General features: G+C 38.8%; 1 protein-coding gene and 6 non-coding genes across 8 annotated transcripts; 3 read left to right on the forward strand and 4 right to left on the reverse strand.

Annotated features, from left to right (window-relative positions):
- Window positions 1–916: 916 nt before the first annotated feature.
- Window positions 917–988, reverse strand: trnag-ucc (transfer RNA glycine (anticodon UCC)). The gene has a single exon. It is a non-coding gene; the product is annotated as a tRNA-Gly (tRNA).
- A 119-nt stretch (window positions 989–1,107) lies between these two features.
- Window positions 1,108–1,179, forward strand: trnaw-cca (transfer RNA tryptophan (anticodon CCA)). The gene has a single exon. It is a non-coding gene; the product is annotated as a tRNA-Trp (tRNA).
- A 1,929-nt stretch (window positions 1,180–3,108) lies between these two features.
- trnag-ucc (transfer RNA glycine (anticodon UCC)) lies at window positions 3,109–3,180 on the reverse strand. The gene has a single exon. It is a non-coding gene; the product is annotated as a tRNA-Gly (tRNA).
- Window positions 3,181–3,299: 119 nt separating this feature from the next.
- trnaw-cca (transfer RNA tryptophan (anticodon CCA)) lies at window positions 3,300–3,371 on the forward strand. The gene has a single exon. It is a non-coding gene; the product is annotated as a tRNA-Trp (tRNA).
- Window positions 3,372–6,825: 3,454 nt separating this feature from the next.
- On the reverse strand, window positions 6,826–6,897 carry trnag-ucc (transfer RNA glycine (anticodon UCC)). The gene has a single exon. It is a non-coding gene; the product is annotated as a tRNA-Gly (tRNA).
- A 119-nt stretch (window positions 6,898–7,016) lies between these two features.
- trnaw-cca (transfer RNA tryptophan (anticodon CCA)) lies at window positions 7,017–7,088 on the forward strand. The gene has a single exon. It is a non-coding gene; the product is annotated as a tRNA-Trp (tRNA).
- Window positions 7,089–11,762: 4,674 nt separating this feature from the next.
- sncga (synuclein, gamma a) lies at window positions 11,763–21,493 on the reverse strand. 2 transcript variants are annotated; one of them, XM_072390425.1, is made up of 6 exons: window positions 21,274–21,493; window positions 15,853–15,894; window positions 14,574–14,701; window positions 14,163–14,189; window positions 12,942–12,989; window positions 11,763–12,148 (listed from the first exon to the last, which is right to left on the reverse strand). In XM_072390425.1, exons 1-5 carry the CDS (start codon window positions 21,392–21,394, stop codon window positions 12,942–12,944), a joined length of 366 nt encoding a protein of 121 aa, XP_072246526.1. In that variant the 5' UTR covers window positions 21,395–21,493; the 3' UTR covers window positions 11,763–12,148. The 2 variants fall into 2 exon arrangements, with proteins under 2 accessions (XP_072246526.1, XP_072246527.1); XM_072390426.1 differs by lacking the exon at window positions 14,163–14,189.
- Window positions 21,494–24,343: the final 2,850 nt, after the last annotated feature.

The following is a 24,343-nucleotide window of genomic DNA, read 5'->3' on the forward strand; positions in this document are numbered from 1 at the left end:
TTGCCCTTAATGCAGTAAACATTGACCCTTAATGCAGTAAATATTGGCCCTTAATGCAGTAAACATTGGCCCTTAATGCAGTAAACATTGGCCCTTAATGCAGTAAATACTGGCCCTTAATGCAGTAAACATTGGCTCTTTAATGCAGTAAACATTGCCCTTAATGCAGTAAACATTGCCCTTAATGCGTCTGACTCCAGATCAGAAGGTTGTGTGTTCAAATCCCATCAGGGTCATTACTGCACCTTTATAGGTTAATTCTGCCTTATGAAGAAGTAACATAATGGAAAAATCAAAAGTGTTTCACACTATTTCAAAGACTTATTACAGTAAAAAGGTGAGATTGATCACATTACGGTAATCTGATTACTTTTTAAAAATATTACGGTAATCTGATTACTTTTTAAAATATTACTGTAATCTGATTACTTTAAAATTATTACTGTAATCTGATTACTTTTAGAAAATATTACAGTAATCTGATTACTTTTAATAAAATTACTGTAATCTGATTACTTTTGAAAATATTACTGTAATCTGATTACTTTTCAAAAGATTACTGTAATCTGATTACTTTTATAAATTACAGTAATCTGATTACTTTTGAAAAGATTACTGTAATCTGATTACTTTTATAAAATATTGCTGTGATCTGATTACTTTTATCTGATTCTTTTATAAAATTATGGCAATCTGATTACTTTTTAAAGATGGAAATCGGTCTGTGCTCTCACTCAGATTGGCTGATCTTTAGCTGCGCTCTGATTGGTCAGTCTGTACTCTCACTCTGATTGGCTGATATTTAGTACAAGATGCAGGAAGACTTGTTGAGCTTATTTCAGTAGTTATTATTTCTAAGTCATCACTGATATGTTTCCAGCCCAGTAACTCTGCTGGGTCTCCTGAAAACGGCCGCTGCGTTGGCCGGGAATCGAACCCGGGTCAACTGCTTGGAAGGCAGCTATGCTCACCACTATACCACCAACGCTGTGCTGCAACACATCTGGCCCATCTGGAGTGAGACCGACAGCTAAGTGCTTCAGGGTCAGCTGCGGTCACATCATCCGGCCCATACTTCACACCAGAGGTCCACCAACTACTTGGTCTGACTCTGTGGCGCAATGGTAGCGCGTCTGACTCCAGATCAGAAGGTTGTGAGTTCAAATCCCATCAGGGTCATTACTGCACCTTTATAGGTTACTTCTGCCTTATGAAGAAGTAACATAATGGAAAAATCAAAAGTGTTTCACACTGTTTCAAAGACTTATTACAGTAAAAAGGTGAGATTGATCACATTACAGTAATCTGATTACTTTTAAAAAATATTACGGTAATCTGATTACTTTTAAAAATATTACTGTAATCTGATTACTTTTAATAAAATTACTGTAATCTGATTACTTTTGAAAATATTACTGTAATCTGATTACTTATATAAGATTACTTTAATCTGATTACTTTTATAAAATATTGCTGTAATCTGATTACTTATATAAGATTACTTTAATCTGATTACTTTTACAAAATTACGGCAATCTGATTACTTTTAAAAATATTACTGTAATCTGATTACTTTTGAAAAGATTACTGTAATCTGATTGCTTTTATAAAAATTTACAGTAATCTGATTACTTTTGAAAAGATTACTGTAATCCGATTACTTTTATAAAATATTGCTGTAATCTGATTACTTATATAAGATTACTTTAATCTGATTACTTTTACAAAATTACGGCAATCTGATTACTTTTTAAAGATGGAAATGGAAATCGGTCTGTGCTCTCACTTTGATTGGCTGATCTTCAGGAGTTCTGCCTTATGAAGAAGTAACATAATGGAAAAATAAAAAGTGTTTCACACTACTTTTTAAAGATGGAAATGGAAATCGGTCTGTACTCTCACTCTGATTGGCCAATCTTTAGCTGAGCTCTGATTGGTCGGTCTGTACTCTCACTCTGATTGGCTGATATTTAGTACGAGAAGTGCAGGAAGACTTGTTGAGTTTTTTTCAGTCGTTATTTCTAAGTCATCACTGACATGTTTTCAACCCAGTAACTCTGCTGGGTCTCCTGAAAACTCTCACTTCCTTACTGTAATTTGATTACTTTAATAAGATTACTGTAAGGTGGTCCTTAATGCAGTAAACATTGGCCCTTTAATGCAGTAAATATTGGCCCTTAATGCAGTAAATACTGGCCCTTAATGCAGTAAATATTGGCCCTTAATGCAGTAAACATTGCCCTTAATGCAGTAAACATTGCCCTTAATGCAGTAAATATTGGCCCTTAATGCAGTAAACATTGGCCCTTAATGCAGTAAACATTGGCCCTTAATGCAGTAAATACTGGCCCTTAATGCAGTAAACATTGGCTCTTTAATGCAGTAAACATTGCCCTTAATGCAGTAAACATTGCCCTTAATGCGTCTGACTCCAGATCAGAAGGTTGTGTGTTCAAATCCCATCAGGGTCATTACTGCACCTTTATAGGTTAATTCTGCCTTATGAAGAAGTAACATAATGGAAAAATCAAAAGTGTTTCACACTATTTCAAAGACTTATTACAGTAAAAAGGTGAGATTGATCAGATTACGGTAATCTGATTACTTTTTAAAATATTACTGTAATCTGATTACTTTAAAATTATTACTGTAATCTGATTACTTTTAGAAAATATTACAGTAATCTGATTACTTTTAATAAAATTACTGTAATCTGATTACTTTTGAAAATATTACTGTAATCTGATTACTTTTCAAAAGATTACTGTAATCTGATTACTTTTATAAATTACAGTAATCTGATTACTTTTGAAAAGATTACTGTAATCTGATTACTTTTATAAAATATTGCTGTGATCTGATTACTTTTATAAAATTACGGCAATCTGATTACTTTTTAAAGATGGAAATCGGTCTGTGCTCTCACTCAGATTGGCTGATCTTTAGCTGCGCTCTGATTGGTCAGTCTGTACTCTCACTCTGATTGGCTGATATTTAGTACAAGATGCAGGAAAACTTGTTGAGCTTATTTCAGTAGTTATTATTTCTAAGTCATCACTGATATGTTTCCAGCCCAGTAACTCTGCTGGGTCTCCTGAAAACGGCCGCTGCGTTGGCCGGGAATCGAACCCGGGTCAACTGCTTGGAAGGCAGCTATGCTCACCAGTATACCACCAACGCTGTGCTGCAACACATCTGGCCCATCTGGAGTGAGACCGACAGCTAAGTGCTTCAGGGTCAGCTGCGGTCACATCATCCGGCCCATACTTCACACCAGAGGTCCACCAACGACGTGGTCTGACTCTGTGGCGCAATGGTAGCGCGTCTGACTCCAGATCAGAAGGTTGTGAGTTCAAATCCCATCAGGGTCATTACTGCACCTTTATAGGTTACTTCTGCCTTATGAAGGAGTAACATAATAGAAAAATCAAAAGTGTTTCACACTGTTTCAAAGACTTATTACAGTAAAAAGGTGAGATTGATCACATTACAGTAATCTCATTACTTTTAAAAAATATTACGGTAATCTGATTACTTTTAAAAAATATTACTGTAATCTGATTACTTTTAATAAAATTACTGTAATCTGATTACTTTTGAAAATATTACTGTAATCTGATTACTTTTAATAAAATTACTGTAATCTGATTACTTTTAAAAATATTACTGTAATCTGATTACTTTTGAAAAGATTACTGTAATCTGATTACTTTTATAAAAAATTACAGTAATCTGATTACTTTTTAAAGATGGAAATGGAAAAGATTACTTTTAAAAAGATTACTGTAATCCGATTACTTTTATAAAATATTGCTGTAATCTGATTACTTATATAAGATTACTTTAATCTGATTACTTTTACAAAATTACGGCAATCTGATTACTTTTTAAAGATGGAAATGGAAATCGGTCTGTGCTCTCACTTTGATTGGCTGATCTTCAGGAGTTCTGCCTTATGAAGAAGTAACATAATGGAAAAATAAAAAGTGTTTCACACTACTTTTTAAAGATGGAAATGGAAATCGGTCTGTACTCTCACTCTGATTGGCCAATCTTTAGCTGAGCTCTGATAGGTCGGTCTGTACTCTCACTCTGATTGGCTGATATTTAGTACGAGAAGTGCAGGAAGACTTGTTGAGTTTTTTTCAGTCGTTATTTCTAAGTCATCACTGACATGTTTTCAACCCAGTAACTCTGCTGGGTCTCCTGAAAACTCTCACTTCCTTACTGTAATTTGATTACTTTAATAAGATTACTGTAATGTGGTAAATATTGCCCTTAATGCAGTAAACATTGGCCCTTAATGCAGTAAACATTGTCCTTAATGCAGTAAATACTGGCCCTTAATGCAGTAAATATTGGCCCTTAATGCAGTAAACATTGCCCTTAATGCAGTAAACATTGCCCTTAATGCAGTAAATATTGGCCCTTAATGCAGTAAACATTGGCCCTTAATGCAGTAAACATTGGCCCTTAATGCAGTAAATACTGGCCCTTAATGCAGTAAACATTGGCTCTTTAATGCAGTAAACATTGCCCTTAATGCAGTAAACATTGCCCTTAATGCGTCTGACTCCAGATCAGAAGGTTGTGAGTTCAAATCCCATCAGGGTCATTACTGCACCTTTTATAGGTCACTTCTGCCTTATGAAGAAGTAACATAATGGAAAAATCAAAAGTGTTTCACACTGTTTCAAAGACTTATTACAGTAAAAAGGTGAGATTGATCACATTACAGTAATCTGATTACTTTTTTAAAAATATTACGGTAATCTGATTACTTTTTAAAAATATTACTGTAATCTGATTACTTTTAATAAAATTACTGTAATCTGATTACTTTTGAAAATATTACTGTAATCTGATTACTTTTAATAAAATTACTGTAATCTGATTACTTTTGAAAATATTACTGTAATCGGATTACTTTTGAAAAGATTATGTAATCCGATTACTTTTATAAAATATTGCTGTAATCTGATTACTTATATAAGATTACTTTAATCTGATTACTTTTACAAAATTACGGCAATCTGATTACTTTTTAAAGATGGAAATGGAAATCGGTCTGTGCTCTCACTTTGATTGGCTGATCTTCAGGAGTTCTGCCTTATGAAGAAGTAACATAATGGAAAAATAAAAAGTGTTTCACACTACTTTTTAAAGATGGAAATGGAAATCGGTCTGTACTCTCACTCTGATTGGCCAATCTTTAGCTGAGCTCTGATTGGTCGGTCTGTACTCTCACTCTGATTGGTTGATATTTAGTACGAGAAGTGCAGGAAGACTTGTTGAGTTTTTTTCAGTCGTTATTTCTAAGTCATCACTGACATGTTTTCAACCCAGTAACTCTGCTGGGTCTCCTGAAAACTCTCACTTCCTTACTGTAATTTGATTACTTTAATAAGATTACTGTAATGTGGTAAACGTTGCCCTTAATGCAGTAAACATTGGCCCTTAATGCAGTAAACATTGTCCTTAATGCAGTAAATACTGGCCCTTAATGCAGTAAATATTGGCCCTTAATGCAGTAAACATTGGCCCTTAATGCAGTAAACATTGGCCCTTAATGCAGTAAACATTGGCCCTTAATGCAGTAAACATTGTCCTTAATGCAGTAAATACTGGCCCTTAATGCAGTAAATATTGGCCCTTAATGCAGTAAACATTGCCCTTAATGCAGTAAATATTGGCCCTTAATGCAGTAAACATTGGCCCTTAATGCAGTAAACATTGCCCTTAATGCAGTAAACATTGGCTCTTTAATGCAGTAAACATTGGCCCTTAATGCAGTAAACATTGGCCCTTAATGCAGTAAACATTGGCCCTTAATGCAGTAAATACTGGCCCTTAATGCAGTAAACATTGGCTCTTTAATGCAGTAAACATTGCCCTTAATGCAGTAAACATTGCCCTTAATGCGTCTGACTCCAGATCAGAAGGTTGTGTGTTCAAATCACATCAGTGTCATTACTGCACCTTTATAGGTTAATTCTGCCTTATGAAGAAGTAACATAATGGAAAAATCAAAAGTGTTTCACACTGTTTCAAAGACTTATTACAGTAAAAAGGTGAGATTGATCAGATTACGGTAATCTGATTACTTTTTAAAAATATTACGGTAATCTGATTACTTTTTAAAATATTACTGTAATCTGATTACTTTAAAATTATTACTGTAATCTGATTACCTTAAGAAAATATTACAGTAATCTGATTACTTTTAATAAAATTACTGTAATCTGATTACTTTTGAAAATATTACTGTAATCTGATTACTTTTCAAAAGATTACTGTAATCTGATTACTTTAAAATTATTACTGTAATCTGATTACTTTAAGAAAATATTACAGTAATCTGATTACTTTTAATAAAATTACTGTAATCTGATTACTTTTGAAAATATTACTGTAATCTGATTACTTTTGAAAATAGTACTGTAATCTGATTACTTTTCAAAAGATTACTGTAATCTGATTACTTTTATAAAATTACAGTAATCTGATTACTTTCGAAAAGAGTACTGTAATCTGATTACTTTTATAAAATATTGCTGTAATCTGATTACTTTTATCTGATTCTTTTATAAAATTACGGCAATCTGATTACTTTTTAAAGATGGAAATCGGTCTGTGCTCTCACTCAGATAGGCTGATCTTTAGCTGCGCTCTGATTGGTCAGTCTGTACTCTCACTCTGATTGGCTGATATTTAGTACAAGATGCAGGAAGACTTGTTGAGCTTATTTCAGTAGTTATTATTTCTAAGTCATCACTGATATGTTTCCAGCCCAGTAACTCTGCTGGGTCTCCTGAAAACGGCCGCTGCGTTGGCCGGGAATCGAACCCGGGTCAACTGCTTGGAAGGCAGCTATGCTCACCACTATACCACCAACGCTGTGCTGCAACACATCTGGCCCATCTGGAGTGAGACCGACAGCTAAGTGCTTCAGGGTCAGCTGCGGTCACATCATCCGGCCCATACTTCACACCAGAGGTCCACCAACGACTTGGTCTGACTCTGTGGCGCAATGGTAGCGCCTCTGACTCCAGATCAGAAGGTTGTGAGTTCAAATCCCATCAGGGTCATTACTGCACCTTTATAGGTCACTTCTGCCTTATGAAGAAGTAACATAATGGAAAAATCAAAAGTGTTTCACACTGTTTCAAAGACTTATTACAGTAAAAAGGTGAGATTGATCACATTACAGTAATCTGATTACTTTTTAAAAATATTACGGTAATCTGATTACTTTTTAAAAATATTACTGTAATCTGATTACTTTTAATAAAATTACTGTAATCTGATTACTTTTGAAAATATTACTGTAATCTGATTACTTTTAATAAAATTACTGTAATCTGATTACTTTTGAAAATATTACTGTAATCGGATTACTTTTATAAAAATTACAGTAATCTGATTACTTTTGAAAAGATTATGTAATCCGATTACTTTTATAAAATATTGCTGTAATCTGATTACTTATATAAGATTACTTTAATCTGATTATTTTTACAAAATTACGGCAATCTGATTACTTTTTAAAGATGGAAATGGAAATCGGTCTGTGCTCTCACTTTGATTGGCTGATCTTCAGGAGTTCTGCCTTATGAAGAAGTAACATAATGGAAAAATAAAAAGTGTTTCACACTACTTTTTAAAGATGGAAATGGAAATCGGTCTGTACTCTCACTCTGATTGGCCAATCTTTAGCTGAGCTCTGATTGGTCGGTCTGTACTCTCACTCTGATTGGCTGATATTTAGTACGAGAAGTGCAGGAAGACTTGTTGAGTTTTTTTCAGTCGTTATTTCTAAGTCATCACTGACATGTTTTCAACCCAGTAACTCTGCTGGGTCTCCTGAAAACTCTCACTTCCTTACTGTAATTTGATTACTTTAATAAGATTACTGTAATGTGGTAAACATTGCCCTTAATGCAGTAAACATTGGCCCTTAATGCAGTAAACATTGTCCTTAATGCAGTAAATATTGGCCCTTAATGCAGTAAACATTGGCCCTTAATGCAGTAAACATTGGCCCTTAATGCAGTAAACATTGGCCCTTAATGCAGTAAACATTGTCCTTAATGCAGTAAATACTGGCCCTTAATGCAGTAAATATTGGCCCTTAATGCAGTAAATATTGGCCCTTAATGCAGTAAATATTGGTCCTTAATGCAGTAAATATTGGCCCTTAATGCAGTAAATATTGGCCCTTAATGCAGTAAATATTGGCCCTTAATGCAGTAAACATTGGCCCTTAATGCAGTAAATATTGGCCCTTAATGCAGTAAATATTGGCCCTTAATGCAGTAAATATTGGTCCTTAATGCAGTAAATATTGGCCCTTAATGCAGTAAATATTGGCCCTTAATGCAGTAAATATTGGCCCTTAATGCAGTAAACATTGGCCCTTAATGCAGTAAATATTGGCCCTTAATGCAGTAAACATTGGCCCTTAAAGCAGTAAATATCGGTCCTTAATGCAGTAAATATTGCCCCTTAATGCAGTAAACATTGGTCCTTAATGCAGTAAACATTGGCCCTTAATGCAGTAAATATTGGCCCTTTAATGCAGTAAACATTGGTCCTTAATGCAGTAAACATTGGCCCTTAATGCAGTAAATATCGGCCCTTAATGCAGTAAATATTGGCCCTTAATGCAGTAAATATTGCCCCTTTAATGCAGTAAACATTGGTCCTTAATGCAGTAAACATTGGCCCTTAATGCAGTAAATATTGGCCCTTAATGCAGTAAATATCGGCCCTTAATGCAGTAAATATTGGCCCTTAATGCAGTAAATATTGCCCCTTAATGCAGTAAATATTGGCCCTTAATGCAGTAAACATTGGCCCTTAATGCAGTAAATATCGGTCCTTAATGCAGTAAATATTGGCCCTTAATGAAGTAAATATCGGCCCTTAATGCAGTAAATATTGGCCCTTAATGCAGTAAATATTACCCCTTAATGCAGTAAACATTGGTCCTTAATGCAGTAAACATTGGCCCTTAATGCAGTAAATATTGGCCCTTAATGCAGTAAATATTGGCCCTTAATGCAGTAAATATTGGCCCTTAATCCAGTAAATATTGGCCCTTAATGCAGTAAACATTGGCCCTTAATGCAGTAAATATTGGCCCTTAATGCAGTAAATATTGGCCCTTAATGCAGTAAATATTGGCCCTTAATCCAGTAAATATTGGCCCTTAATGCAGTAAACATTGGCCCTTAATGCAGTAAATATTGGCCCTTAATGCAGTAAATATCGGCCCTTAATGCAGTAAATATTGGCCCTTAATGCAGTAAATATTGGCCCTTAATCCAGTAAATATTGGCCCTTAATGCAGTAAATATTGGTCCTTAATGCAGTAAATATTGGCCCCAGCTCAGTTCATGGACAACATCTCCGCAGTTACTGTTGGGTCTCAGAGAAACGTGATGTTGAGGCGCAGAACATCTGTCTGTCCTGAAGGTGGCGCCACTAACCTGAAGAAGAGGTGAAACCGTCCGTTTTGTGGTTTCTCAGGCCGCAGAGTTCAGAGGAGGCAGCAGATAATGTTCTCTGTCCTCAGCAGCAGCGTCATGGTGGTGGACAGCTGCCGAGTCACAGGGATAAATAAAGTATTCTGTGAGACAAAGAGAGACTTCAGTCCAGATGTGTGTTCATTTCTGTCTGAATATCTGGGAAAACAGATAAAAATGCTTTTACACGACACATCTGGAGAGAAACTGTAACAAACACAAAGGTTGAATAACAGGAAAAAAGGAAAAGAAAGGAGGATCAGAAGCATCTTACTTTATTTTTATTTATTTGTAATTTCACATTTTCATCTTTAAAGAAATGTTAAGAATGTAAATTATTACTTTTCTTAATATTCATAATTTTTTTCAGTCATTTATCAATTATCTCCTAATTGTGTCTTATGGGGACCGTGTGTGTGTTTATGTGTCTTATGGGGACCGTGTGTGTGTTTATGTGTCTTATGAGGACCGTGTGTTTGTTTATGTGTCTTATGGGGACCGTGTGTTTGTTTAAGTGTCTTGTGGGGACCGTGTGTTTGTTTATGTGTCTTGTGGGGACCGTGTGTTTGTTTATGTGTCTTGTGGGGACCGTGTGTTTGTTTAAGTGTCTTGTGGGGACCGTGTGATTTTTTAAATGTCTTGTGGGGACCGTGTGTGTGTTTATGTGTCTTGTGGGGACCGTGTGTTTGTTTAAGTGTCTTGTGGGGACCGTGTGTGTGTTTGTGTCTTGTGGGGACCGTGTGTTTGTTTAAGTGTCTTGTGGGGACCGTGTGTGTGTTTAAGTGTCTTATGGGGACCGTGTGATTTTTTTAAACGTCTTGTGGGGACCGTGTGTTTTTTTAACTGTCTTATGGGGACCGTGTGTTTGTTTATGTGTCTTATGAGGACAGTGTGTTTGTTTATGTGTCTTGTGGGGACCGTGTGTGTGTTTGTGTCTTGTGGGGACCTTGTGTTTGTTTAAGTGTCTTGTGGGGACCGTGTGTGTGTTTAAGTGTCTTATGGGGACCGTGTGTTTTTTTAACTGTCTTATGGGGACCGTGTGTTTTTTTAACTGTCTTATGGGGACCGTGTGTTTGTTTATGTGTCTTATGAGGACAGTGTGTTTGTTTATGTGTCTTGTGGGGACCGTGTGTTTGTTTGTGTCTTGTGGGGACCGTGTGTTTGTTTAAGTGTCTTGTGGGGACCGTGTGTGTGTTTAAGTGTCTTATGGGGACCGTGTGATTTTTTTAAACGTCTTGTGGGGACCGTGTGTTTTTTTAACTGTCTTATGGGGACCGTGTGTTTGTTTATGTGTCTTATGAGGACAGTGTGTTTGTTTATGTGTCTTGTGGGGACCGTGTGTTTGTTTAAGTGTCTTATGGGGACCGTGTGATTTTTTTAAACGTCTTGTGGGGACCGTGTGTTTTTTTAAACGTCTTGTGGGGACCGTGTGTTTTTTTAACTGTCTTATGGGGACCGTGTGTTTGTTTATGTGTCTTATGAGGACCGTGTGTTTGTTTAAGTGTGTTATGGGGACCGTGTGTTTGTTTATGTGTCTTGTGGGGACCGTGTGTTTGTTTAAGTGTCTTATGGGGACAGTGTGTTTACTTTACTTTGTTACTTTTCAAAAACATGATCCATAACCATCTGACCTGAGAACGCCTCAGGATTCCCCATGGGGAGCTGGAGAGGGATGAATGGGTTTACCTGCTGGACCTGTTGGCTCTATAGCCCAATGTTTGGGTGGGGATCTTACCCAGAATCAATGGTGAAAATGAATTCTGAGTAAAGCCAAGAAGACTTCAGAGCCACCTTCAATTGGATTGGCCTCGAGTCAAACAAATAGTGGAGAAGCATTGGGTGAAACCACTGTTGCAGGGAAAAAAGAGGCTTCTTTTTCATAGACAAGGCTTTTTCCAGAGATGGTATAACTGCAAAATCAGTCTTTTTCTGTGGGGAGGAATTGGGTTTATTCTTTTTTTCCTGCATAATCTGCACCAAACTCAGTCTGATAATGTTTTCCTTAATGAGTTGGTGGCCAAGTTCTGAGTCAAATTCTCTTTGTTTTTCCAACACCGACTCACATCTGGAGGTGTTAAGTCAATCATTTACAACCAGCTTCTTGACGTTGGTCATCCAGGACAACCGATGTTAAACTGATGTACAGGAAGTTTTAAAAACAATGAATAACGTGAATATAACGGGAATGTGGGCAGCTGTGATACTTGATGAAGAAGGAATGACACCTGCAGGAGGTTTTTAACTTGTTTTTATTTCACACTCAGTGTTTATAAAAGGATCAATTAGACAGGAAGTGTGTTTGAGCCCATCAGTAGTTTTACATTAAAGCGACATGCTTTTAAAAGGTTATCTGTCGGGGGGGTCTATCAGGTAACTGACAGCAGGTGGGTGGCGCTCCTACAACACAAGAGACTTCATCACTGAGGCTCCACAACAGCCAATCAGCTGACAGCGTGGAAGGACAAGACCTGAGTCACTTTATCGCTGAGTGTTAAACATCAGAGGGTGTAAGCAGGGGAGATGAAGGTTTCTATTGGTTAATGAGGTTAATCAGAGCGGACAAAGGGCAACAGCAGTGAAGTTTCTTCTTCTCTCGTCAGTGAAAGCACGGTGATCAGAGTCTGTGAGAAAATAAAACAAAGAAGAAGAAGAGCCTTTAGTTGAGTTTGTGAACAAATAAAAGTGTTATTAACTTCCTCTTTGGCATTTGGATCCTCACTTGGGGATTTATTTATGATTCAGATGGTTGTGATTCAATTCAATATCGATTCAAATAATTCAACTTCAATACAAATTTGCATTGGTTACAAAAGAGTTTTTCACAAAAATAACTGCAACACATCCTTTTAGTCCTTTTGTCTCATGAAACTAGTCTCACGAGATTCCACAACCAGATCTCTAATGCAGGTGATACCAAAAATGGCTTAAATCAAACATCAAGTCAAGGAATTTATCAATTGATTTTGGATTCTTCAAATGGAAATCGATTCTTTGTAGCTCGATTCCTCATCATTATTCCGTACAAGTTTCCTTCTATGTAGCTTATTGTTAGCTTTGACGCTAGCTGTAATGTTATATATGTAAGTCGCTTTGGATGAAAGGGTAGATAAATGCATAAACATAAACAAACACAAACATACAAGTTCTAGGTTCAAAGTATACAAACAGCCGCATTAGAGACCACTAAAGTTATCCCTGAAGCTGACAGGTAACTTTATGCTGAGCTGTACTTTAACAGAAGTGATAAACAGTTGTGAAAACTGGTCATACTCGAAAAATGAGACACGATTGTTCTCATTTTGTTATTATTTAGCTACTGTTCTCTTTACCACATGGATGACCCTGCACCTGAAAATAATCCCCAGTTTAATGTGATTAAAAACCACTTTATTTGTCATTTCTGTGGTTCCTTACCTACTGTGCAGCTTCTTCTCCTCCTGCTTCTGTTTTTGGGAGCTCAGTCTGCAGAGAAGAAAGAGAAGATCGTCACCAACTCAACGTAAATCCATCACAGACAAAGCTGCATTTCTCCCAAAACAAGCAGACGCAGCGCGAATAAAAAGAAAAAACGTCTTAAGATCTACTTTCATCTTTGAGCTTATGGGAAGATTCAACTCAAGAAGATTAAAATAGCAATTTTGTGTATTTTTCCTGCCTATAAATGGAGAAAACTGACTGTCACAAAGTGGTGTTTCAACCTTCAGCTCCAAGGTTCCTTTGAACTTTCTGCATTTCCACTGTAAAGATGAGACTTTAGACAAATTATTCCACTGAGTCTCAGGGCAACACATAGCAGTGAAAACGTGGAAGTGACATAAATATGGCGATGCAGCACCTTCCTCCAGAGCTGTGCTGAGGTACCTGTTTTTATTTGAAATCTAGAACATTTAAAACTTTGTGGAACTACTTTTTGCCTCCACCCATCCTCACATCTGCAGGGTTACATGAGATACTTCAGCTTTCTTTAGTCTTAGCTTTAATAAGCTCTTTCATTTTTACACAATTTGTTGAGGGAGAAATGTAGCTTGAAATCGGAAGAACAGCAGCAACTTGTTTGAATGCTGAAAGGTAGAAGGACTGCAGAACTCCAGCGTTTCTGGGTGTCAACTTCTAAAAAGTAAGATGAAGCCAAGACGAGTGAAGCTGAAACAGTTAGTTTCTGTAAATGGAGAGGAGGCGATTTTTCATTTGATCTGGCATTAAGGAAACTTAATCTTTAAATTTCTTAACAGGCTTCTCTGGGAATGATTCACTCCTATGAATAAAGGAAAGTGTCATCAGCATAAGGTCGAACATCCAGTCGATTTCATAGAGACTTTAGTAGATATTTGCATGTTTCTGACAAATTAGGACATAATTTAGATGAGAATCTGACATAATTTCCAGATTTAACAATTTCCCTTTTCTAACTAAACCTGATATTGAAAAGCTGATATATTATAAATATATATTTATATTTATGAATATATTGATATTTATAAAAGCTGATACAGACATTTTGATAATGCCAACTTGCTTTTCTGAGTTAACTTCTGGAAAAAGAGTTTTTTCAGATTAGAAATGTTAGTCATGAGGTCACATCAGGCAACGAGCATCATGCCGTGTCACCCCACCCCACCCCAACCAATCAGGCACCTCCTCAGCCACTGGTCCCGCCTCCTCCTGATTCCAGCCAATCACCAGAAATTTGTGAGAAACAAAAGACAAAACAATGAAAATCATTTACATGGAAGATTATTTTAATAATTACTGAAGGGATTACTGATCCAAAAAATAATTACACAATTAACAAGTGTCTTTTTATCACTTTGTATTAGAATCACTGAGTTAAAAGTGACTTTTAGAAAACTGAAAAACTTATTTGAACAAAATTAAACATTTCTCTATGTAAAAATATATCTTTTTATTTTTTTTATTGCTTGTAAAACATCCACAGTTCAAATATCAGCCATAAATCAAAGAAAACTAAAGAATCAGTGACAGACGAGTCTTAAACTGTTTTAAAAACAGAAATTAAAACATCTGACGGCGTTTGGCGGGACGTACCTTGCTGACGAATCCGCTCGCCAGTGCTGCGTTCTCCACCCCGTCCACGGTTGCCTGGGCGACCTCGTTTGCCCCGGCAACAGCGGTATCAGCAACGATGTTGGCCTGTTCGGTGGACTTCTGAGAGACTGTTTCAAATCAAACCACCGCCAAAAAGACGTTTCAGATTTCATATCCGCTGAATTAATCAATAAAGTCAACAAAAGTGTTTTTATTTATTGGTGCCAATTAAATCAAATTAAGTTCAGTTTTATCTATAAAGCATCGGATCCCTACTCAGAGCAACTCTCAGATTACAGCAGAGACTGATTTTAAACTGTGTTTTTTCTGCTTATAAAACAACTAATATTAAAACTAAAACTAATACTTATAAAACTTATAAAACAACTAATCAGGAGAGACTGTTCTGTCACTGGTTCTGAGCTGGTTCTGGCTGTTCTGAGCTGGTCCTGAGCTGGTTCTGAGCTGGTTCTGGCTGTTCTGAGCTGGTTCTGAGCTGGTTCTGGCTGTTCTGAGCTGGTCCTGAGCTGGTTCTGAGCTGGTTCTGTCACTGTTTCTGAGCTGGTCCTGAGCTGGTTCTGGCTGTTCGATGGAGGTTATCCTCATTTAAATCCGGTTATTTAATCAATGTTTGATATCCTAAAGCTTGCTTCCTTTTTTTCTTGAGGTACGTTTCTTTAAATAGAACAACAGGACATAAACAATCAGGTAAATAAGAGAAGCAAAGCTGCAGCTTTACTCATCCCCCACACCTGTGTTTTATGCTGGTTTACCTGTGTGTTATGCTGGTTTACCTGTGTGTTTTATGCTGGTTTACCTGTGTTTTATGCTGGTTTACCTGTGTTTTATGCTGGTTTACCTGTGTTTTATGCTGGTTTACCTGTGTTTTATGCTGGTTTACCTGTGTTTTATGCTGGTTTACCTGTGTTTTATGCTGGTTTACCTGTGTTTTATGCTGGTTTACCTGTGTGTTTTGCTGGTTTACCTGTGTTTTATGCTGGTTTACCTGTGTGTTATGCTGGTTTACCTGTGTGTTATGCTGGTTTACCTGTGTGTTTTGCTGGTTTACCTGTGTGTTTTGCTGGTTTACCTGTGTGTTATGCTGGTTTACCTGTGTTTTATGCTGGTTTACCTGTGTGTTTTGCTGGTTTACCTGTGTGTTTTGCTGGTTTACCTGTGTGTTTTGCTGGTTTACCTGTGTGTTATGCTGGTTTACCTGTGTTTTATGCTGGTTTACCTGTGTGTTTTGCTGGTTTACCTGTGTGTTTTGCTGGTTTACCTGTGTTAACACCTGTCACCACGCCCTCCATCGTCTTGTTTCCTGAAAAAGATGCATGCAAATATGAAACATTTATCTGAGCATCTTTAGTAGAAATAACACAAGAACAGACGCAGGCTTCTTATTAAAGATGCGTTTGTTTGCTCCTGTTTGACCTTTGACCTGTGATGGTGGGGGGTGAACGCTGCTGGGTCAGCCTGTTTTCTGCTGAAGGTCATGTGACCTGCGGCTCCGCCCACCCGCCGGTTCAGTCTGAGTCTGGGTTTGACCTGCTTTCCTCTGCAGAGACAGGCTGAATTATTGATTCATGTCGTTTGCAGCCGCTGCATGAAGCCCAGACTGAGGTTTCACGCTCGCTGCCTCCTTTGGCTTTGAACAGATTGGGGTCAGATGGGGGAAACTTCCTGTCTGTGCCCACCGGAGCTCCCTCCGGTGGACATCAGAGGAACTGCAGCTCCGGCATTCCTCCTGTTCTTTGGTGCGTCTCCAGATTCGGGGTCATAATAGACTCGGTGGGCGCCGACATGTGACGGGTCGACAGAACAGCCTCTTTGTCTGTGATTCACCGTCAGCTGATCCGAGGCACAGAGAGGCACTTTGTGGCGACTCGGCAGCGTTTCCCGGCAGCAGGGAAGCTGCTGCACAGCAAATCGATCAAAGGGAGGAAGCTTCTGCACAGATATGATGCATATTTAATGAGGCTGGGAGAGTTTTCTTGTCCTGTTCCTCCTCCTTTTGCTTTCTACCAGTGAACATTATCCTGAATTATAAAGGAGGGGATGATGAAGCCTTCCAGTTAAGGAGCATTTCGCTCTGTTTCTACATACAAACATGTTTTATTCGTACTTTAAATCCAGAGTTTAAACTCTTCTGTCCTGTGGATATTACGCCTCTTTCAGTTCTCAGAGCAGCTTTGATCCAAACTGATTCCCTGTCTCACATTTAACCGTCTCCTGTCTGTTTTTTATTTAAAGAATAAGCAGCTTCAGAGAAACCAACAGCAGGATTCTGTTGAACCGCTTTAAAACCCTCCTGAAACCATCCTTCCTGATTGTTCTCGTGCTTTCAGAAGCTCTTTTAGCCGCTGATATTAACTCCTGATGATCGACCGAGAGCTTCTCCGTAGATTTGTGTGAGGATGTCAGGTTAAAGGAGCTTCAGGTGAGTTTCTGTTCTGCTCTCACAGCTAAAACCAGCTGCTTTCAGAGGAAAAAAGGCATAAAAACACTGAGGAGCAGGTCTGAACCCTGATATTTCACTTAGGAAAGAAAAGTGAGGACATATGGGACGGAATCATCTAATATAATCAAACTAAACTCTGGATGATGTTAATGTTCTGTAACATCTGGATCATTCAATAAGCAGCTGCTTGTTTCAATCACTTTTAATTAAACTGAAACTGAAAAAAGGAGCCAGAGGAACATGTGGAGGCATGAAGAGGATAATGTGATGAAATCTGTAGTTTTTAAAGCAGAAACAGCTCAGAGTACGCTGGCCTCACACTTTGCTGTTCCAGCAGGTGCATGATGGGAAATTATCTTTAGTTGTGAGTCCTGGAGTCTGAGAGTTAGAACTCAGGAACTTTGTCTTTAGATGTGAGCGGCTGGCTGTTAAAGATCTGTTTCTGTTGCCTCGTGTCAGCGGAGCTTTACTGGAAGTCTTTACGGGTGAAGACAGGACTCGATATTTAACACTGAGCAGCCAGATGTGCGGCGCCATCCTCCGACATCCAAGTGTGAACTTTTCTGCTAAATGTGACGCCACCGTCACTAAGTTTCATCCTAACTCTGCCATTTAATGGTATGTGCAGGAGCTCTGATGGAGACGCTCCACCTGAACCACTTCTTTGGGCCTAAAATGACACGTCGAAAGCTTAAAATGTGTAAATGACGTGAGAAAAGTGCAGTTTCTGTGTTAATGCCGGTTACACCACCTTAAAGCTAGTTACACCACCTTAAAGCTAGTTACACCACCTTAAAGATAGTTACACCATCTTAAAGCTAGTTACACCACCTTAAAGATAGTTACACCATCTTAAAGCTAGTTACACCACCTTAAAGCCGGTTACACCACCTTAAAGCTAGTTACACCACCTTAAAGATAGTTACACCGTCTTAAAGCTAGTTACACCGTCTTAAAGCTAGTTACACCACCTTAAAGCTAGTTACACCGTCTTAAAGCTAGTTACACCGCCTTAATGCTGTTGAAACCGCCTTAATGCTGGTTACACCACCTTAAAGCTAGTTACACCGCCTTAATGCTGTTGAAACCGCCTTAATGCTGGTTACACCACCTTAAAGCTAGTTACACCATCTTAAAGCTAGTTACACCACCTTAAAGCTAGTTACACCGTCTTAAAGCTAGTTACACCACCTTAATGCTGTTGAAACCGCCTTAATGCTGGTTACACCACCTTAAAGCTAGTTACACCACCTTAAAGCTAGTTACACCATCTTAAAGCTAGTTACACCGTCTTAAAGCTAGTTACACCGCCTTAAAGCTAGTTACACCGTCTTAAAGCTAGTTACACCATCTTAAAGCTAGTTACACCGTCTTAAAGCTAGTTACACCATCTTAAAGCTAGTTACACCGCCTTAAAGCTAGTTACACCGTCTTAAAGCTAGTTACACCATCTTAAAGCTAGTTACACCGCCTTAAAGCTAGTTACACCGTCTTAAAGCTAGTTACACCATCTTAAAGCTAGTTACACCGTCTTAAAGCTAGTTACACCATCTTAAAGCTGGTTACACCACCTTAAAGCTAGTTACACCGTCTTAAAGCTAGTTACACCACCTTAAAGCTAGTTACACCGCCTTAATGCTGTTGAAACCGCCTTAATGCTGGTTACACCACCTTAAAGCTAGTTACACCATCTTAAAGCTAGTTACACCGTCTTAAAACTAGTTACACCACCTTAAAGCTAGTTACACCACCTTAAAGCTAGTTACACCGTCTTAAAGCTAGTTACACCACCTTAAAGCTAGTTACACCGTCTTAAAGCTAGTTACACCACCTTAAAGCTAGTTACACCATCTTAAAGCTAGTTACACCGCCTTAATGCTGTTGAAACCGCCTTAATGCCGGTTACACCGCCTTAAAGCTAGTTACACCACCTTAAAACTGGATAACAGTTTGGTGAAAGTCGGCGTCCTTCTGAAGACTCTGTTAATAAAAGAAATCAAACTTTCTGCTGTAACTTAAAGGGGAACTCCGGTGTTTTTAAACCTTATTTCTGGCATGAAATACGTTCATCTGCTCACTGAGAACAGTTTGGTGAAAGTCGGCGTCCTTCGGAAGATATTTAGATAACTGGAGACCCATATAACGGAGTGAACGGGGCTTAGAGGATGCAGCCTCTAAATAAGGCATTATCTGTCTTTATTTCACCAGTACTTTAAGAAGAATGAATGAATGAACGTGTGCTATAGCTCTGTTAGCTCGTAGCTGCTGTTAGCTCATAGCTGCTGTTAGCTCATAGCTCTGTTAGCTCATAGCTCTGTTAGCTCATAGCTGCTGTTAGCTCGTAGCTCTGTTAGCTCATAGCTGCTGTTAGCTCATAGCTCTGTTAGCTCATAGCTGCTGTTAGCTCATAGCTCTGTTAGCTCAAAGCTCTGTTAGCTCATAGCTGCTGTTAGCTCATAGCTCTGTTAGCTCAAAGCTCTGTTAGCTCAAAGCTGCTGTTAACTCATAGCTCTGTTAGCTCATAGCTCTGTTAGCTCATAGCTGCTGTTAGCTCATAGCTCTGTTAGCTCAAAGCTCTGTTAGCTCATAGCTGCTGTTAGCTCATAGCTGCTGTTAGCTCAAAGCTGCTGTTAGCTCATAGCTCTGTTAGCTCATAGCTGCTGTTAGCTCATAGCTGCTGTTAGCTCATAGCTGCTGTTAGCTCAAAGCTCTGTTAGCTCATAGCTCTGTTAGCTCATAGCTGCTGTTAGCTCATAGCTGCTGTTAGCTCATAGCTGCTGTTAGCTCATAGCTGCTGTTAGCTCATGTCGAGGCTTCTGCAGCAATTTATGACAGAAATTATTTAGAGGCTGTCGTCTCTCCGGTGCTCGTGTTGTAAAACAAACTTCAGTTTTCAGACTTCCTCCTTATTTTAACCCGTTTTACTGTGAACTTCTTGCTTTTCCTGCAGTTTTAATTCAGTTTAAAGCACTAAATGAGCGCTTTGTGAAGCCTTTTGTGCTTTTAAAGGTTCTGCAGAAATAAAGTCGATGTAACAAACCTCTTCTTTATTTTCCTTAAACTGGAACTTCTGCCTCGCTGGTTTGGAACCAGCCTCTTTATGCTACATCATTCTTCATCTTTGCCTTTTATTATTCAAAAGTTAAGCTTCTTCTCCTCCACCTGCCGCTCCCTCCATCCCTCTCTTCATTCATCAGAGTGGTCTGGGAACTGATCCATCATTCGTTTCACTGCAGTTTGAAGTGAAATTTAATCGTTTTAACCGCAGTGTTTCTTCCTTTCAGTCCTTCTTTACCTCTCTTCATCTCTCCATCCATCTTTCCCCTCCTTCCTAATGCAAACAGACACCACACCCTCTTATATCCATTCAATATTTTAGGATTAACCTTCTTGTCCTCCATTTTTCCCTGCCTCCATCGGCCTTATTTCCTCCCTGTTTGCTGCTGAGTTTCTCTCCATCTATTCTTTACTCATTTCTTACCTGGTAAATGTATTATTTCTGTTTGATTTATTCTGTGGTTCTCTCCTGTTTTTGTTCTCCATCTTTCTGCAGCAAACAAGCTTCACTTCTCTTCCATCATCTTTTCTTTCATCTCAGAAAAAGGAAATTCCAGGAAATCTAATGTTTTTCTAATTTTAATTACCAGCTTTTCCATTTATCTGTTACAGTTCATCCTTTTCGTCAGCATCACGAACAACTGGACTTTCATATTTCAGGATCTCTATCACTTTCCATCCATCCATCCATCCATCATCCATCCATCCATCATCCATCATCCATCCATCCATCCATCCATCCATCCATCCATCCATCCATCCATCCATCATCCATCATCCATCCATCCATCCATCATCCATCATCCATCCATCCATCCATCCATCATCCATCCATCATCCATCCATCCATCCATCCATCCATCCATCCATCCATCCATCCATCCCATTTCTCTGGTCCTCCACCCATTGCTTCTTTTGTTGAACATACACAGTCATGACAATTAGAACCATTTTTTAAAAGAACTTTTTCACAATTTGATGATTAATTTTGGAAAACTGCACTTTTCTTCCATTTTCCTTCCAACTTACTCGCCTAAGTTTGACTTTTGACACATTTCTTAGTTTCAGAACCTAAAAAAAATCAGATGAATCCATCATTCATCCATCCCTTATTCCTCCATCCCTCCATCCCTCCATCCCTTATTCCTCCATCCCTCCATCCCTCCATCCCTTATTCCTCACCAACAAACATGACTCCCTCCTTGGTCTTGTTGGCAGCTTCTCCCACTCCGGCCTTCGTCTTCTCAGCGGCGGCCACCACTCCGTCCTTCGCCATGGAGAATCCCTTCTTCAGAGCGTCCATGATGCTTTGCTTCCTTCTTCTTCTCCTTTCCTCGGGTTATTTACTTGTTTTGCTCCTCCGGCTCTCCTTATTCTCGCCCCTCTGCTCCGTCTGGCTCAGCCGACTCCTCTCGTCTGCCAGCAGTCTGTTCTTCCTGCTAATGGATGAGTGCGAGAGGAGGGGTGGAGAAGGGGTGGAGAAGGGGTGGAGAAGGGGTGGAGAAGGGGTGGAGAAAGGGCACGTGAGGGAGGACTGTTCAGAGAAAGGGAGGGAGAGAAACGTGGAGAAGCAAGGTGGGACCGATAGGAGTGATGCAGGGAGGTGGAGAAGAGGAGGAAAAGGAGGAAAAGAGTTAAATAAATGGATAGAACTGATGCAGGGAGGTGGAGAGGAGGAGGAAAAGAAGTGAAATAAATGGATAGAACTGATGCAGGGAGGTGGAGAAGAGGAGGAAAAGAGTGAAATAAATGGATAGAACTGATGCAGGGAGGTGGAGAGGAGGAGGAAAAGGAGGGAAAGAGTGAAATAAATGGATAGAACTGATGCAGGGAGGTGGAGAGGAGGAGGAAAAGGAGGAAAAGAAGTGAAATAAATGGATAGAACTGATGCAGGGAGGTGGAGAGGAGGAGGAAAAGGAGGAAAAGAAGTGAAATAAATGGATAGAACTGATGCAGGGAGGTGGAGAGGAGGAGGAAAAGGAGGAAAAGAAGTGAAATAAATGGATAGAACTGATGCAGGGAGGTGGAGAGGAGGAGGAAAAGGAGGAAAAGGAGGAAAAGAAGTGAAATAAATGGATAGAACTGATGCAGGGAGGTGGAGAGGAGGAGGAAAAGAGTGAAATAAATGGATAGAACTGATGCAGGGAGGTGGAGAGGAGGAGGAAAAGAGTGAAATAAATGGATAGAACTGATGCAGGGAGGTGGAGAGGAGGAGGAAAAGGAGGAAAAGAAGTGAAATAAATGGATAGAACTGATGCAGGGAGGTGGAGAGGAGGAGGAAAGGGAGGAAAAGAGTGAAATAAATGGATAGAACTGATGCAGGGAGGTGGAGAGGAGGAGGAAAAGGAGGAAAAGAAGTGAAATAAATGGATAGAACTGATGCAGGGAGGTGGAGAGGAGGAGGAAAAGGAGGAAAAGAAGTGAAATAAATGGATAGAACTGATGCAGGGAGGTGGAGAGGAGGAGGAAAAGGAGGAAAAGAAGTGAAATAAATGGATAGAACTGATGCAGGGAGGTGGAGAGGAGGAGGAAAAGGAGGAAAAGAAGTGAAATAAATGGATAGAACTGATGCAGGGAGGTGGAGAGGAGGAGGAAAAGGAGGAAAAGAAGTGAAATAAATGGATAGAACTGATGCAGGGAGGTGGAGAGGAGGAGGAAAAGGAGGAAAAGAGTGAAATAAATGGATAGAACTGATGCAGGGAGGTGGAGAGGAGGAGGAAAAGGAGGAAAAGAAGTGAAATAAATGGATAGAACTGATGCAGGGAGGTGGAGAGGAGGAGGAAAAGGAGGAAAAGAAGTGAAATAAATGGATAGAACTGATGCAGGGAGGTGGAGAGGAGGAGGAAAGGGAGGAAAAGAAGTGAAATAAATGGATAGAACTGATGCAGAGAGGTGGAGAGGAGGAGGAAAAGAGTGAAATAAATGGATAGAACTGATGCAGGGAGGTGGAGAGGAGGAGGAAAAGGAGGAAAAGAGTGAAATAAATGGATAGAACTGATGCAGGGAGGTGGAGAGGAGGAGGAAAAGGAGGAAAAGAAGTGAAATAAATGGACAGAACTGATGCAGAGAACACAAAATAAACACAAAATGCATCCAGATGAGTTCAGTTCAGATGAAAAAGAAAGTTTTTGTACCATCTGTTTAATCGTGATATGCAACTTTGGAAAATACTTTAATCTGTTACTTAAATAAAATCCTCCTCATAGAACTGTCCATTTGCTGTTTATTTATCGTTTAAAGGAGAAAAAACCTTTTGGATTTACATCGTCAGGCGTCCTAATTAAGCCGTTATCGGCCGATAATCGGCTGATAATCGGCTGATAATCGGCTGATAATCGGCCGATAATCGGCTGATAATCGGCTGATAATCGGCCGATAATCGGCTGATCAGCACAAAGAACGACATGAACCGATGACAGGAGCCGATGTTTATCTGACGTTGACTTTAAAACCGACAGGATCAGCCTGCAGCTGCAGATTCATCCCACAGACTCCACAGCCAACAATTAGTTTCAGTTCAATTCAGTTGTATTCATAAAGCTCCAAATCATAACAGAGCTTCAAAGATACAGTCCAATTCAATCCAATTCCTTTTCATCATGCGAAAGGTTATTTTAAATCACAATTCATATCTTATTGTTTAAGTGATTTAAAGAAAACAAAAATAATCTGTTCCGGCTATCGGCGCCGTTATAGCTAACATTAGCATTGGTATCGGTTCAAGTTTCACATGAAACATCCTTAAACTGTGATTATCTTTCTTCAGTAGTTTAAAGCTATGAAGTGCCGACTGAACAATTAGGATCAAGCATCCAAAAATAATGTGCTAACAGATGCGATTAGCTAGCTTCTGTTAGCACACATTTATTTATTTACATTCATTTTGATGTGCAATCAATCCTTTAGCCTTGTTAGCATTTTGTTAGCTAGCTGAACAGGTTGAAAACAGCCATTCAATATATTTAGGTGTCATATGTGATCTGGTTGGAATTTAATCTTGTATTTTGTATTTATAGATGATTTGTAAATTACATTAACATGCTAATGCTAAAAATATAGACTAGCTTTGTTAGCTAGATGTTTGAAGAGGAGCTAGCAACAAGCCTTTTTAAGATGATCTATTTAAAATGCTAAATTTAGCTTCTGTTAGCAACATAAGAATAAAGACTAGAATAAAGTTCCAGCACACGTGTGATTTCTGCTGTTTTAAAGGTCAATGTTTGAACTTATTGATCATAGATGCTGTTTAAAA

This window comes from Leuresthes tenuis, unplaced genomic scaffold (genome assembly GCF_036924035.1).
Source record: "Leuresthes tenuis unplaced genomic scaffold, fLeuTen1.0.hap1 SCAF_8, whole genome shotgun sequence".
NCBI classification, from domain to species: Eukaryota; Metazoa; Chordata; class Actinopteri; order Atheriniformes; family Atherinopsidae; genus Leuresthes; species Leuresthes tenuis.